Below are 15,349 nucleotides of genomic sequence, written 5' to 3'. Positions count from 1 at the left end.
AGGCTCTGAGCTGCCAGTAGAGCCCAATGTGAGGCTCGAACTCACCAACAGTGAAATCATGACCTGGGCTGAAGTTGGATACTTAACTGACTGAGCCACCCAGGCACCCCAATCATGCTTTTAAGTGTCATTTCTAATAACTCTTTACCAAGAACTAGGTCCTGATGATTTTCTCCTATGTTTTCTCTGATAAACTTTATAGTTTTATCATTTACATTTTTTGACTATTATGAACGTTTATTTAGCAAAAAAAAAAAAAAAGTTCAATAAGAAAATGCATAGCCTGATTTGTATTTTGTAGTAAAACAGGTGCTAGGAGAGGGGACATGTGGAAGCAGTTGGTTTCTTCCGGTAAACACACCCATTGTTTATACTTGTCCCAAGACTTCTAACATGATAATACTATTTCTTTGAATTACCACCCTTCCAATATTGTTCTGTTGCCCACTAGTGCCATCTCCACACACTGATCTATCACAAGATTCGTAAAGGGATCGAACCCCAGCAATATTCCTTGGACATCTGCCACCATTTAATTTCAATGATAATTTCTTGTCTATAAATTTTTCCAACATGGGAGCGTGAGCTTTGCTCATGGTGTCTACCTCAAAGATGCCTCCTCATTTACGTTTTTTAAGTTTATTTATATTGAGAGAGAGGGCACACGTGCGCGCACACATACATGAACGCGCAGCAGGAGAGGGACAAAGAGAGGGAGACAGGGAATCCCTAGCAGGCTCCATGCTGTCAGTGCAGACTCACAAACTGTGAGATCATTACCTGAGCCAAAACCCAGAGTCGGACACATAACCGACTGAACCATCCAGGCACCCCTCTTTTACATTTATGATCCACTTTGTTATTTTTTGTATAAGATGTAGGGTTTAGATTGAAGGGTTTTTTTTTTAATTTATTTTTTACCTATGGTTATTCAATTGCTCCAGTACCATTTGTTGAAAAGACTATCATTCTACCAGTGACTTGCTTTTGCACCTTTGTCAAAAATCAATTGGGCATATTTGTGTAAGTTCTATTTCTGGGTTCTCTATTTTGTCCCATTGATCAATGTATTTATCCACCTGTCCATACCATGTTTTTGTTAACTGTAAAATTGGGTAAAACTGTCTTAAAATTGGTTAGAATGATTCCTTCCACTTTATTCTTTTATTTTTATATCTTGATCTTGTATCTTGCAGCCTCACTCAACTCTTATTCTAGGAGTTTTGTTGGTTAATTTGTTGGTAGCTTCTTTGAGAAAAGAAATTTCTCAGTTCACTGAGAATTTTGTGGATTCATCTGCCTAGATAGTCATGTCAACTGGAAAAAGGGATAGTTATAATTCTTCCTTTCCAGTACGGATGCCTTTTGTTTCCTTTTCTTTCATTCTTACACTGGCTAGGATTTCTAGTACAATGATGTATAAGGATGGTAAGAGCAGATATCCTGCCTTGTTCCTACTTTTAAAGGGAAAAGTATTCAGTCTTTTACCATAAGTATGATGTTAGCTGTAGGTTTTATTAGGCTAATTTTCCTCTACTCCTAACTTTTTGAGAAGTTGTTTTTTTCCTCCCATGAATGAGTGTTGAATTTTGTCAAGTGTTTTTTGTGCATTAGATGATATTGTGTGGCTTTCTTCTTTAGCCTATTAATATGGTGGATTTATTGACGGCTTTCCAAATGTTGAACCAATCTTGCATCCCCAGAATCAATCCCATTTAGTCATGGTGCATAATTCTTTTTATATACATGGTTAGCTTTTGTTTGCTAATATTGTGTTGCAGACTTTTGTGTCTATATTCATGAGGGGTGTGTGTGTGTGTGTGTGTTGTTCTGGTTTTTGGTTTGGGTTTGGTGTGCTTTGGTATCATGGTAATACTGGCTCCATTAAATGATTTGGAAAGGATTCTATTTTCTTGAAGAGATTATGTAGAACTGGTGTAATTCTTTTCTAAACATTTGGTGGAACTAGCCACTGAAACCATCTAGATCTAGAGATTTATTTGTAAGGATTTTTAAAACTAGGAACCCAATTACCTATTATCTATTTTGTATTGAGCAATTTTTATAATTTTTTTTATTTTTTAGGAATTGATCGATCTTGTCTAAGTTGTTGAATTTGGGTAGAGTTGTTTGACCTATGCTCTTATGATTCTTTTCATGTCTGTGGGCTCTGTAGTGATTATCTACTGTTTCAATCTTGATATTGGTAACTTGTGTCTTTTTAATTTGTCAGTCTTGATAGAGGTTTATTAAGATGGTTGATTTGTTCAAAGAGCCACATTTTGTTCAGATTTTTCTAGTTTTCTATTTTCAATTTCATTTTTTCTGCTCTTATCTTTATTATTCCCCTTCTTTTTTATTTTTTTAATATTATTTTTTAAATTTACATCCAAATTAGTTAGCATATAGTGCAACAATGATTTCAGGAGTAGATTGCTTAATGCCCCTTACCCATTTAGCCCATCCCCCCTCCCACAACCCCTCCTGTAACCCTCAATTTGTTCTCCATATTTATGAGTCTCTTTTGTTTTGTCCCCCTCCCTGTCTTTGTATTATTTTTGTTTCCCTTCCCTTATGTTCATCTGTTTTGTATCTTAAAGTCCTCATATGAGTGAAGTCATATGATATCTGCCTTTCTCTGACTAATTTCGCTTAGCATTTTGACCTGAGCTGAAGTCAGACCCTCTAGTTCCATCCACGTAGTTGCAAGTGGCAAGATTTCATTCTTTTTAATTGCCAAGTAATACTCCATTGTATATGTGTGTGTGTGTGTGTGTGTGTGTGTGTATATATATATATATATATATATATATATATATATATACACACCACATCTTCTTTACATCAGTGGGCATTTGGGCTCTTGCCATACTTTGGCTATTGTTGATAGTGCTGCTATAAACTTGGGAGTGCATGTGTCCCTTTGAAACAGCATACTTGTATCCCTTGGATAAATACCTAGTATTGTAATTGCTGGGTCATAGGGTATTTCTATTTTTGGTTTTTTAAGGAACCTTCATACTGTTTTCCAGAGTGGCTGCACCAGCTTGCATTCCCACCAGCAATGCAAAAGAGATCCTCTTTCTCCGCATCCTCACCAACATCTGTTGTTGCCCGAGTTGTTAATGTTAGCCATTCTGGCAGGTGTGAGGTGGTATCTCCTTGTGGTTTTGATTTGTATTTCCCTGATGATGAGTGATGTTGAGCATTTTTTCATGTGTCAGTTGGCCATCTGGATGTCTTCTTTGGAGAAGTGTCTATTCATGTCTTTTGTCTATTTCTTCAATGGATTATTTGTTTTTTGGGTGTTGAGTTTGATAAGTTCTTAATAGATTTTGGATACTAACCCTTTATCTGATATGTCATTTGCAAATATCTTCTCCCATTCCATTGGTTGCCTTTTAGTTTTGCTTGTTGTTTCCTTTGCTGTGCAGAAGCTTTTTATTTTGATGAGGTCCCAATGATTCATTTTTGCTTTGGTTTCCCTTGCCTCTGGAGACGTGTTGAGTAAGAAGTTGCTGCAGCTGAGGTCAGAGAGGTTTTTGCCTGCTTTTTCTTCAAGGATTTTGATGGCTTCCTATCTTACATTTAGGTCTTTCATCTGTTTTGAGGTTTGTTTTTTTTTTAATTTTTTTTCCAACGTTTTTTATTTATTTTTGGGACAGAGAGAGACAGAGCATGAACGGGGGAGGGGCAGAGAGAGAGGGAGACACAGAATCGGAAACAGGCTCCAGGCTCCGAGCCATCAGCCCAGAGCCTGACGCGGGGCTCGAACTCACGGACCGCGAGATCGTGACCTGGCTGAAGTCGGACGCTTAACCGACTGCGCCACCCAGGCGCCCCAAGTTTATTTTTTTTTAATCTTTATTTATTTTTGAGAAAGAGACAGCATGTGAGCAGGGGGAGAGCAGAAAGAGAGGGAGACACAGAATCCAAAGCAGGCTCCAGGCTTTGAGATGTCAGCACAGAGCCTAAGGTGATGCTCGAACTCATGATCTGTGAGATCATGACCTGAGCTGAACTCAGATGCTTAACTGACTGAGCCACCCAGGTGCTCCAGTTTTGAGTTTATTTTTATGTATGGTGTTAGAAAGTGGTCCAGGTTCATTCTTCTGCATGTCACTGTCCAGTTTTCCCAGCACCAGTTGCTGAAGAGACTGTCTTTATTCCATTGGATATTCTTTCCTGCTTTGTCAAAGCTTAGTTGGCCATATGTTTGTGGGTCCATTTCTGGGTTCTCTATTCTGTTCCATTGATCTGAGCATCTGTTTTTATGCCAGCACCATACTGTCTTGATGATTACAGCTTTGTAATACATCTTGAAGTCTGGGATTGTGATGCCTCCTGCTTTGGTTTTCTTTTTCAAGATTACATTGGCTATTTGGGGTCTTTTCTGGTTTCATACAAATGTTAGTATTGTTTGTTCTAGCTCTGTGAAGAATGCTGGTGTTATTTTGATAGGGATTACATTGAATATGTAGATTGCTTTGGGTAGTATTGACATTTTAACAATATTTGTTCTTCCTATCCAGGAGCATGGAATCTTTTTCCATTTTTTGTATCTTCTTCAATTTCTTTCATAAGCTTTCTATAGTTTTCAGTGTATAGATTTTTCACCTCTATGGTTACATTTATTCCTAGGTATTTTATGGGTTTGGGTGCAATTGTAAATGGGATTGATTCCTTGATTTCTCTTTCTGTTGCTTCATTGTTGGTGTATAGGAATGCAACCGATTTCTGTGCATTTGGTTTTTTGGTGGAATGTTTGGGGTTTTCCATATAGAGTATCATGTCATCTGTGAAGAGTGAAAGTTTGACTTCCTCCTGGCCAATTTGGATGCCTTTTATTTCTTTGTGTTGTCTGTTGAGGCTAAGACTTCCAATACTATGTTGAATAACAGTGGTGAGAGTGGACATCCCTATCTTTTTCCTGACCTTAGGGGGAGAGCTCTCAGTTTTTCCCCATATAATTTCCCTTCTTCTGCTTGCTTTGGGTTTGTTTTGCTCTTTTTTAGTTTCTTAAGATATAAGCATTTATTACTATAAATGTATTTTTCTGCTCTGCTTTAGCTGTTTCCCACAAATTTTAATATGTTGTATTTTAATTTTTATTCAGTTCAATGTAATTTTGATTCTCCTTGAGACTTCTTTTTTATCCATAAATTATTCATATTTGTTTTGTTTAAAGTTCAGGTGTTTGCATATTTTCCTATTTCCTGCTCTCTTATTTATTTCTGGTTTGTTGCAATTATGATTAGAGGACATATTCTGTACTATTTCGATTATTTTGTTTGTTTGATTTATTTGAGAAAGAGAGAGAGTGGGAACAGGAGTGGGGGAGAATGGCAGAGAGGAGAGAGAGAAAGAGAGAGAGAGAGAGAGAGAGAGAGAGAATATCCTAAGCAGGCTCCATGCTCAGCATGGAGCCCAACATGAGGCTTGATCCCATGCCCCTGGGATCATGACCTGAGCCAAAATCAAGAGTTGGACACTTAACTGACTGAGACACCAGACACCTCTCAAGTATTTTAGAGTTGCTGAAGTTTGTTTTATGACCCAGGATATGATCCATCTTGGTGTATGTTCAGATGCTTAAAAAGTATGCCTATTCTGTTGTTTAGTGGAGTGCTGTATAAACTTCAATAAGATCCTATTGGCTGATGGTGTGATCCAGATTTTCCATATCTTTTTTTTTTTTTTTCAAGTAGGCTCTAAGCCCAAGGTGGTGGTCAAACTCATGACCCTGAGATCAAGAGTTACATGCTCTACCAACTGAGCCAGCAAGGTGTCCCTCCATGTCCGTGTTTATAATCTAGTAGATATATACAGTGTTTAGAGAGGGATGTTGAAATTTCCAACTATGATTGTGGACTTAACTACTTATTTCATATCTATCAGATTTTGATTTGTGCATTTGGACCTCTATTGTTTGGTCCATACCTATTTAGGATTTAAAGTTAACACTAACAAATGGCAAGTGGGAAATGTAAAACTTAAGGCATTCTCAGGACAACATTGTCTCAAGATGAAGTTGAAGAAGACAGTAAATTTTGTTAAGACCATATTAAGATACAGGACATCTGGGCGGCTTAGTCAGTTAAGCATCTAACCCTTGATTTCAGCTCAGGTCATGATCTCATGGTTTGTGAGTTCAAGTCCCACATTGGGCTCTGCACTAACAGTGCAGAGCCTGCTTGGGATTCTCTCTCTCCCTCTCACTTTGCCCCTCCCCTGCTTGCTCTCCCTCTCAAAATAAATAAATAAGCTGAAAAAATAATAACAAATTTTTTTATCTTAAAAGAAAAAAAAGACCATATAAAGATCCAAGGTGGTGGTACCTCAGAGATTAGTTCAAACAATAGGGTTTCTAAAAAGCTCACAGGTATTGTGCCTCAGCAGTCTCAGCAGAGGCTCAAGGAAGAGAGTTATCTCAAAGACATGTATTAATGCGATTTTTGTCTAGCAGACAAATCCTAGTAAGATTCAGAGAAGTTTTTAAGAGAATAACAGTGGCAGAACCACTACCAGCTTGAGCTGTAGAACAGTAGAAAATAAAACGAAGTGTTTTGATTCACCAAACTTCTTCAGCCAGGAAGCCAACCACGAAAACTACTCAGCCACAAACACAGGCTAGTTTTCATATATAGGAGAGTTCAGTGAGCAGAACCGTGATCTCAGAGGTGGAGCCAGGAACCACAGAGAATTTCCCAGGACTTGAATCCTAATCAAGGAATTGCCAACAAGTGCCTACTGGCTTTCAGAATTTCTATGACTCAATGACTTTTGTGTGCCTACCTTCCCTTACCCCCCATCTTTATTCTATAGTAGTTATCCCATCTCTGTCCTGCCATTATATGTTGTGAGTGTAGAAGCCAGATGTAACTTGTGTGTTTAGCTCATCAGTCTTATGACTGAGAGGAATTGTACAGGAGAAATGCTGTGTAACTCTACCTAATGAATTTCATCCATACCTGTACCTGATATGGATGATGTGATCATGGACTTGAGCTAACACTGTAATGAGATGTGACTGTGGAGGGCCTTGAGAGCAGATGAGTGTATTTTGCATGTAAGGTGGACATGAATCATTGAGGGCCAGAGGGCAGATTTTGATAGCCAGTCTTCAAGATGGCCCCAAAGATTTTCACGTCCTGGTATTGATACCCCTGTGTTGTCCACTCCCACAGTGAATAGGGCCAACCTGTGTAACCAATAGGATATTGTGGAAATTACAGTATATCACTCCCAAGTAGCATAAAATAATAAATTTATTGATTTAACTAAGTTGGGGGAGAATTTGTTGTATGGCAATAGGTAACTAACCCAGTGATCAACCAATTTACTTACATATCATTATAAACTCATGGGTTTAAGCATATCTGATAGACTGCTAAATATTATTGTTAAATACTTAAGGATAGCTACTAATAGAAAGAGAAGAATCAGTGGAAGGGGGAAAAGTACACTGAAAAACAAAGAGGGGCACTTGGGGCTCATTCAGTTGAAAGTCTGACTTTGGCTCAGGTCATGATCTCAGTTTGTGAGTTAGAGTCTTGCATTGGGCTTCCTGCTGTCAGCGTGGATCCTGCTTCAGATCCTCTGCCCCCCACTCTCTCTGCTCCTCCCTCACTTGCATGCATGCTCTCTCTCTTTCTCAAACATAAAAATAAACCTTAAAAAACTAAATAAAATTTAACCCCAAAGGAAATAAAAATAAGGTCAGAGAATGGGAGAGGGAAGCAAATTGGAAAAAGTATGATAAATAGAAAAATCAAAGTGAGATGTAAAAATAAATTCAATGTATATCAAAAAGACCCCAAAACTAAAAAAAAAAAAAGCCAAAAACCAAAACCCCCAATCTCACCAACATAAAGACAGAGATACTCTGAATGGCTAAAAGAAAAAATTCCAGATATATGATGTTTACAAAGGCCACACCTAAAACTTTGAGTGTTGGTTCTCAAAATGATTTTAATGAGTGACAAGCCAACAGACTCAAATAAAGGACACAACTTCCTTAACCATAAATAAAGGATATGAGAAATGAATTGAATGATACCTGCATAGAGATGACACAGAAGCACTCTATCAATGGGACAAGTATCCCTGGCTTTCAGGTCTCCATTAAGGTATTCAGCTACCTATGATAGCATCTGATTGGGGTGAGGATCTTACCCCATTCTTCACAAAGTTGCCTTTGAGGGGGTTTGTTTGATTTTTGCCTAGTCCATACCAGCTTTTCTGGTAAAGCCTGAAAACATTCCTGAATGTTTACTGTGTGACAAGGTACATCTGAAATCAGTTTTCCAGGCATATCATCATCCTAGAAAGACCCAGATTTCAGGTCTGCTTGGGGAAATTCTGCAAATATAATGGCACAGAAAAGTTGCAAATAAAAAGAGTAAAGGTAATGAAAAAGATATACCATTCTAGTAGTAATAAAAACTGTAGTGACAGTTTTTCTATCAGAAAAAGTGTATTTCACAGCAAAAAGTATCAGCAGGCACAAAGAAAGTAATTTTATAATAAGTGGGTAAATTTATCAAGAGGACATAACAATCTTAAATGTTTAGTTACCTAATAAAGAAACTTCAAAATATCTGAAGCAAAAAGTAAAGAACAATAAGGAAAAATAAACAAACTCACAATTATAGTTAGAGATTTCAATATACTCCCATTTCAATCCTTGACTGAACAAGTAGGCAGAAAATCCGAAAGGATATAGTAGACTTGAACAACTGTATCAAGTAAGCTGACCTGATGATTATAGAACACTCTACCCAAGAACAGCAGAATATACATTCTTTTCAAGTGAACATGGAGTGTTCACCAAGATGGAAAATATTCTGGGCCATAAAATGAGTCACAATAAATTCACAGGCATTCAAGTTATACAAAGTATGTTCTTTGACCACATGCTACTAAATTAGAAATCAATAATGGGAAGATCCCTGGAAAATCCCCAAATATTTGGAAACTAGTATACATCTTTAATTTTACTATGATCTTGGGCAGGAAGGTCCTCAGCCATAGTCTAGGTTACAGTGTACATTGGTAAAATGGCATACAAGAACACCAAGAATACTTCGTCTTCCACTGTACTGGAAGTACAGATAATAATTACATAAGAGTTAAGTTTAGGGTCAATAGAGAACAGTCTTTGGGGGCTAATGATGAACATATTGGTAGGGATCTCGTGTGGATCCATTCTCTCCATTCCCAGTTTCCCAATCACCTTATTATTCCTCAGGATAGAGGCTCTTGGAGAGGTTACTAACTTTGCCAACACATTAATGGGTCTACCTGGGGCCAATTATTCTCACTTCCTCAGCTGCCTCCTAAACCCTCATCGGTGAACACATCATCCTCCCCAGCTGTGAGCTACTAGGCTGCCCAGGGGAAGGGATGTCTCTCCTCAGGACAGGATCAGTTGAGGGGATGCCTTGGGGAACAGGGCTGTCTTCCTCCCATCACCACGTGAGAGGTTAAAGTCAGTAGCATCTCTGATCTCCAGATTCAGTCTATGTACCCAGTAAATCTGGTTTTGTCTTTATGGTTTTTCTACTGAAGGCTTGTGTTCTGACCCCCAGAGCAATAACAGCTTTGCCATCAAGTCATATGCTTTACTTGAAATAAAGTATTTGCTTAAGAACATGTCAAGCAACTCTGAAGGAGGAAATTCTTCTGGTGTTTGATTATCATCAGGTAATACTTCGATTTCTGGAAATTGATGATTACTGATACACATTTAGGAAGAAAATGACCAAGACAACTATCCTACCCACGGGCTGATTTTCCAGGACACAGAGGATTCCAGTAGGTTAGAAAAGGATATTTATATGTGGCTCAGGAGGATCTGTCTGTTCCTGCAGGTATCCCATGGTTTAGTGTTTCTTGAAGTGTGGTTCAGAGATCACCTGTTTCAGAATCACCAGATTTGGGCCCACAGGATCAAATTTTCTGAGGTTGGGACCTGGATCTGCACATATAGCAAGCTCCTCCAGTGAACCTTGGGAAGGGCACCTTAATGTTTAAGAACCACTGTTTGGGGTCATCATTGCTCAAAGAGACCCACTAGCTGCTTCCTTTGGCAGCCTTTTCTCTATCTGTGCTCCTGCTCTGCTGCTATCCCAGGGAGGAGGGCAAAGAGGCAAGGTAAATAAGGCCTCTTGCCTACTCCTCCCTCACCTACAGGCCCAAGGTATTGGTTCTCACTCCTAGACACTCCCCTCCCCAGCCTATTTCCATATGATAAGACCATCCTTAAGTTTTCTTCCTAGTTTTCATTCACAGGTACAAACTGTAGCCAACAGAAATAGAGGGTATTCCAGCATCCTTTGAAAAACTGTCAGAGATGTCAATTTCTTCACAATCCCTCGCTTGGTGTACTCTCTATGTTCAGAGTAATTTTGAATTTAGTGCAGAGTGGAGAAGAGAGATAAGAGGGAAAAGCAGAGGGGAAGAGAGAGAGTGGACTTAAAGCGAGTAATAAACCTGGAGCCTCTGATCAGCTATCCCTTGTATTACCTGCCACCCTACCCCATCCCATCCCACCTCTGGACCTCATCTATGCTCTCCTGATAATTGGTCACATTCCTACTTGACTTAGCTTTTGTCCATCCTTTTAATCAGAGAATCAGGGATACTTGACCAGTTACCCACACTGAAACAGTCTATTGAGGAAAGATGCAAAGCTGGATCTCAAGAAGTCCTATTCCACTCTTAACAACCACTTCTCAACTTCCTTGAAGTTCCTGTAAGTTATTCCATCCTGAGATTTTTACTCACTTCTCTGAAGTCCTTGTAATTTGCCTTGAAGCTGGGTTGGCTTTGAAACCAATGGAGCCAGTGACATTTGCAACCCAAATCTAGGGCTGTGCACATCCTTGAAATAATGCGGTGTATTACAAACTAGCAGCTATTGGGTTAAGAATGGCTGAATGTTACACCTCAGTGACATCAAATCAATCACGGAGTTATGCTCCATGTGCTTTAAAAGAAGTTACCAATGCTCTGTGTTCAAATTTGCCCTCTTATATTTTGAGCATCTCAGCTTTAGTAGAGTATTTTAGTAGAGTATGCTCTTTGGGCATTACAATGCTTTCTTGTCACCCACCATTCACAGTACTCTATCAATGGCCACAGTGCCTTCATTACCTACTTGACAGTCAAAGTTAGTTGTTCATATGTTTAGAATCTTCTCCTGCCCTGGTAGTTTGATGATTCTGGGAACTTTGCTAGTGGGATAAACTAGAATCTTTGCCTGCTGAATTCAGCTCTCCTCTCCCGAATCCTCCCAATATCTTCCGTGGTGTCATTCACATACACTCCTCAGGGCAGGAGGAGGGGGCTCACTTACACACTTTTCTGTCTTACCCAATTACATGTGGCTTCAAAGTCTTCACAGCTGAGTGTCCTCACCTAAGACCATGGAGCTCTTAACTGACTTAACTGACTCCAGAACCCAAAGGTAATTCAGGAACATGGTGGCAGAGCAGCCAATGGAGGGGAAAATAGTATGGTGTTTATTTAGGTAGTGCATCCATGGCCTCGTTCATTCTCTGAGTAGGAAAGGCATTTTATTTACAGAGCTTTACAGAGCTGTTCCTTCCCCTCTGGCTCCAATGGCTTCTGAGTCCAGGATGAACCTGTTTCCTGGCAATGACTGGTGACTTTGTAAAGGACGCTCCCAAGAACAAAGTCTCAGTTTGCTCTTCAGAGCCCTACATCATCCCCATGTCTCCACATCCCCAACCCTCATCACTGTTAGAACTCACAGTAGGGTTTGGCTTGTGCCAAGTTCACAGAGGCAATTTTATAGCTGAGCCAAGAAATCACCCCTAACTCCCCTAGAATATTCAGGATCCTCTGAAGTCCTGTTCAGTCACTCCTGCTTAGTACAAGTGTCTCTGTCTTGTATTGTATGGTGGTGGGCTGCTTGCCAAATTTTGTCATTGTTTCATTTTATTTATCATATTTAGTTATGTGCTAGGTCTGTCTCTCTTGTGAGAATAATAAAAGCTAACATTCTTTGAACTTTCTTAGCCTGCCAGGCTTTGTTCAAGTGCCTTTGCATGGATTAGTTCATTGGATTCTTTCAACAGTCTTTTAAGATTAGTGCCATTATCCCTATTTTACAGATGAGAAAACTGAAATCAAAGAGGTTAAGTAACATTCCCAAGGTTACACAGCTAGTTAGTGGTGAGGTCCCAGCATGGAAACTTGGCAGTCTGATGCCAGAGCCTGAGTGCTTTAACACAAAATATACTATCTCTAGAATATAAGCTCCCTAAAGTCAGACACTTTTGTATTGCTGACAAGAAGAACACAGAGCTAAGCATATGGAAGACTGTCAACAAATATTTGGTAAGTAACTGCTTCATTATTGAGAACTTCTTAAGGTCTCTGAGAGACCAAATGGTATATGTTGCTTTTCTATTTTTCATTGCTGCTCTAGTAATGCTTACAGACCATCCAATCAACCAAGTAGAGAAGACCCTCTCTATGACCGAGTTCCAGCTACAAAGGACTTTTTCAGTGAGACCAGTCTTCAGAAGGCTGTCCTTAGCCAAAGCAGAACTAAATCCAGTGAGAGCCCCTGAGGGTTCCACATCATTTCTGGTGGTCCCCTCTTTACACACCAGGGCACTGGAGAAATATGGAAGGGGCAAACCTGAGCCAAGAGATTGAGTTTGAGCTCTTGGGCCTCACCAGGGACCCCCAACTCCAGAGGTTGCTCTTCACGGTACTCCTGGGCATGTACACCATCACTCTGCTGGGAAATCTGATCATGTTCCTTCTGATTCACGTGAGCACCCCTCTGCATACACCTATGTACTCTCTCCTGAAGAGCCTCTCCTTCTTGGACTTCTGTTACTCCTCCACGGTTGTCCCTCAGACCCTGGTGAACTTCTTGGCCAAGAGGAAGGTGATTTCCTATTTTGGCTGCATGGCTCAGATGTTCTTCTATGCAGGTTTCGCCACCAGCGAGTGCTATCTCATTGCTGCCATGGCCTATGACCGCTATGCTGCTATTTGTAACCCCCTACTCTACCCACTCACTATGTCTCCTGAGATCTGCCTGTCTCTCATTGTGGGCTCCTACGGTGCAGGATTTCTCAATTCTCTTATCCACACAAGCTGTATCTTTAGTCTGAAATTCTGTGGTGCCCATGTGGTCACTCACTTCTTCTGTGATGGACCACCTGTCTTGTCTCTGTCTTGTGTGGACACCTCGCTGTGTGAGATCTTGCTTTTCATTTTTGCTGGTTTCAACCTTTTGAGCTGCACCCTCACCATCTTGGTCTCCTACCTCCTAATCCTCATCACCATCCTGAGAATGAACTCAGCCCAGTACAGGTTCAAGGCCTTTTCCACCTGTGCTTCCCACCTCACTGCTGTGTGCCTCTTCTATGGCACAACACTTTTTATGTACCTGCGCCCCAGGTCCAGCTACTCCTTGACTCAAGACCGCATGGTGGCCGTGATCTACACAGTGGTAATCCCAATGTTGAACCCCCTTATTTATTCTTTGAGAAACAAAGATGTGAAGGAAGCTTTAAGAAAGGTTTGGGGCAGGAAAATAATGGAATGATCTTCTCAACTCATTACCACATCCTTCCTTCCTCCTTTCCTTCCTTCCTTCCTTCCTTCCTTCCTTCCTTCCTTCCTTCCTTCCTTCCTTCCTTCCTTCCTTCCCCCCTTCCTTCCTTCCCCCCTTCCTTCCTTCCTCCCTCCCTCCCTTCCTGTCTCTTTCTCTCTTTCCCACATACCTTTAGAAAGCCAAGGGAGGGAGTCTAGGTGGCTCAGCTAATAAGCATCTGACTTTGGCTCAGGTCATGATCTCATGGTTTGTGAGTCCAGGTTCCACATCAAGCACCCTGCTTCTGGTGAGCCCCACTTCTCTTTCTCTTTCTCTCTCTGCCTCTTGTGGGATTCTCTCTCTCTGCCACTCACTCACCTGCTCTCTCTCTCTCTCTCTCTCAAAAAAAAAAAAAAAAAAAAAGCAAGCAAGCAAGCCAAGGGAACTTTACCAGTTGGCAGTTGTGGTGCCAACCTGTGCACATTTGCTCACTCCCTGCTATGAATGACCAGCATACACTCTGGTCAGCCGGTGCTTCTGCATCTACCTTCCACACAAAGAATTGTTGATATCATAGAGACTAAACACAGCTGAGGGTGTCAGCTTGTTGCATAATTGGACCACTGGCAAGACTTAGTCATGACTTTGTTCAGATGGTTCATTCATATTTCCGTGTGTGAGTACTTTATTATTAGAAACTGATGTTTATATTCCTCATAATAAAGTCTCTCCTTAACTAAGTTGAAGACTTTGACTCCTCCCCTCCTTTACCATCTCCTCTTTGTAAAAACTGACTTTTTTTTTTAATGTTTTAGTTTTGAGAGACAGAGACAGAATGTGAGTGGGGGAGGGGCAGAGAGAGAGGGAGACACAGAATCTGAAACAGAATCTGAGCTGTCAGCACAGAGCCCCACGCGGAGCTCGAACCCACGAGCTGTGACATCATGACCTAAGCTGAAGTCAGACACTTAACCGACTTAGCCACCCAGGAGCCCCAAATGTATAGATTGTACCAATTCCAGTTGTACCAAATGTATAGATTTGTTTGGGAGAATTCACATCTTTAGGATACTGAATTTTTTTTATGAACATGCTTTATCCTTGTACTTATTAGGTTTCTTTAGTGTCTTTTATTAATGCTTTATGACTTTGTTCATAATTTCTCCCTATCCAGAGACCTCATATCTTTGCTTATCTATGTAACTTATATCTAGTATTTTTTTAAGTTTATTTACTTCAAGAAAAAGAGAGCATAAGCATGGGAGGGGCAGAGAGAGAATCCCAAGAGGCTCCATGCTGTCAGCCTCAGAGCCTATTCTGGGGGCAGTGGGGAGAAGGAGGGGGCAGCTCCTCTTACCTGTTTCTTGCAAACCCATCCAGAAATATTCTATGCATCTCTGGGAAATCACACCCCCAACACACACTCAAAAATGATAATATTGTATACCCGGTGCTCAGCATCCAGATTTTTTCATTTAACAACATGTATGGATTGTTTTAAATGCTTATTTATTTTAGAGAGAGACAGAGCACAAGTGGGGGAGGGGCAGAGAGAGCAAGAGACATAGAATCTGAAGCAGGCTCTAGAATCCAAGTTGTCAGCACAGAGCCTGATGTGAGGCTTGAACTCATGAACCATGAGATTATGACCTGAGCCTAAATTGAATGCTTAACCAACTCAGCCACCCAGGTTCCCCTAACAATGTATCTGTTTTAAAACCTAGTCCAGAGCCCAGATGGCAGAACAGCATGGAAGTTTTGTGTGTG

At 40.4% G+C, this 15,349-nt stretch overlaps 1 protein-coding gene and 1 pseudogene across 1 annotated transcript; one reads left to right on the top strand and one right to left on the bottom strand.

Annotated features, from left to right (window-relative positions):
* Positions 1-334: 334 nt before the first annotated feature.
* LOC131516883 (small nuclear ribonucleoprotein G-like) lies at positions 335-821 on the bottom strand (annotated as a pseudogene).
* A 10,298-nt stretch (positions 822-11,119) lies between these two features.
* LOC131518215 (olfactory receptor 5AU1) lies at positions 11,120-13,963 on the top strand. Its single transcript, XM_058740806.1, has one exon. It carries the CDS (start codon positions 12,659-12,661, stop codon positions 13,592-13,594), a length of 936 nt encoding a protein of 311 aa, XP_058596789.1. The 5' UTR covers positions 11,120-12,658; the 3' UTR covers positions 13,595-13,963.
* Positions 13,964-15,349: the final 1,386 nt, after the last annotated feature.

This window comes from Neofelis nebulosa, chromosome 7 (genome assembly GCF_028018385.1).
Source record: "Neofelis nebulosa isolate mNeoNeb1 chromosome 7, mNeoNeb1.pri, whole genome shotgun sequence".
NCBI classification, from domain to species: Eukaryota; Metazoa; Chordata; class Mammalia; order Carnivora; family Felidae; genus Neofelis; species Neofelis nebulosa.
Note: the sequence above shows the minus strand (reverse complement) of the source record. Positions and strands in the feature narration are given on the sequence as shown.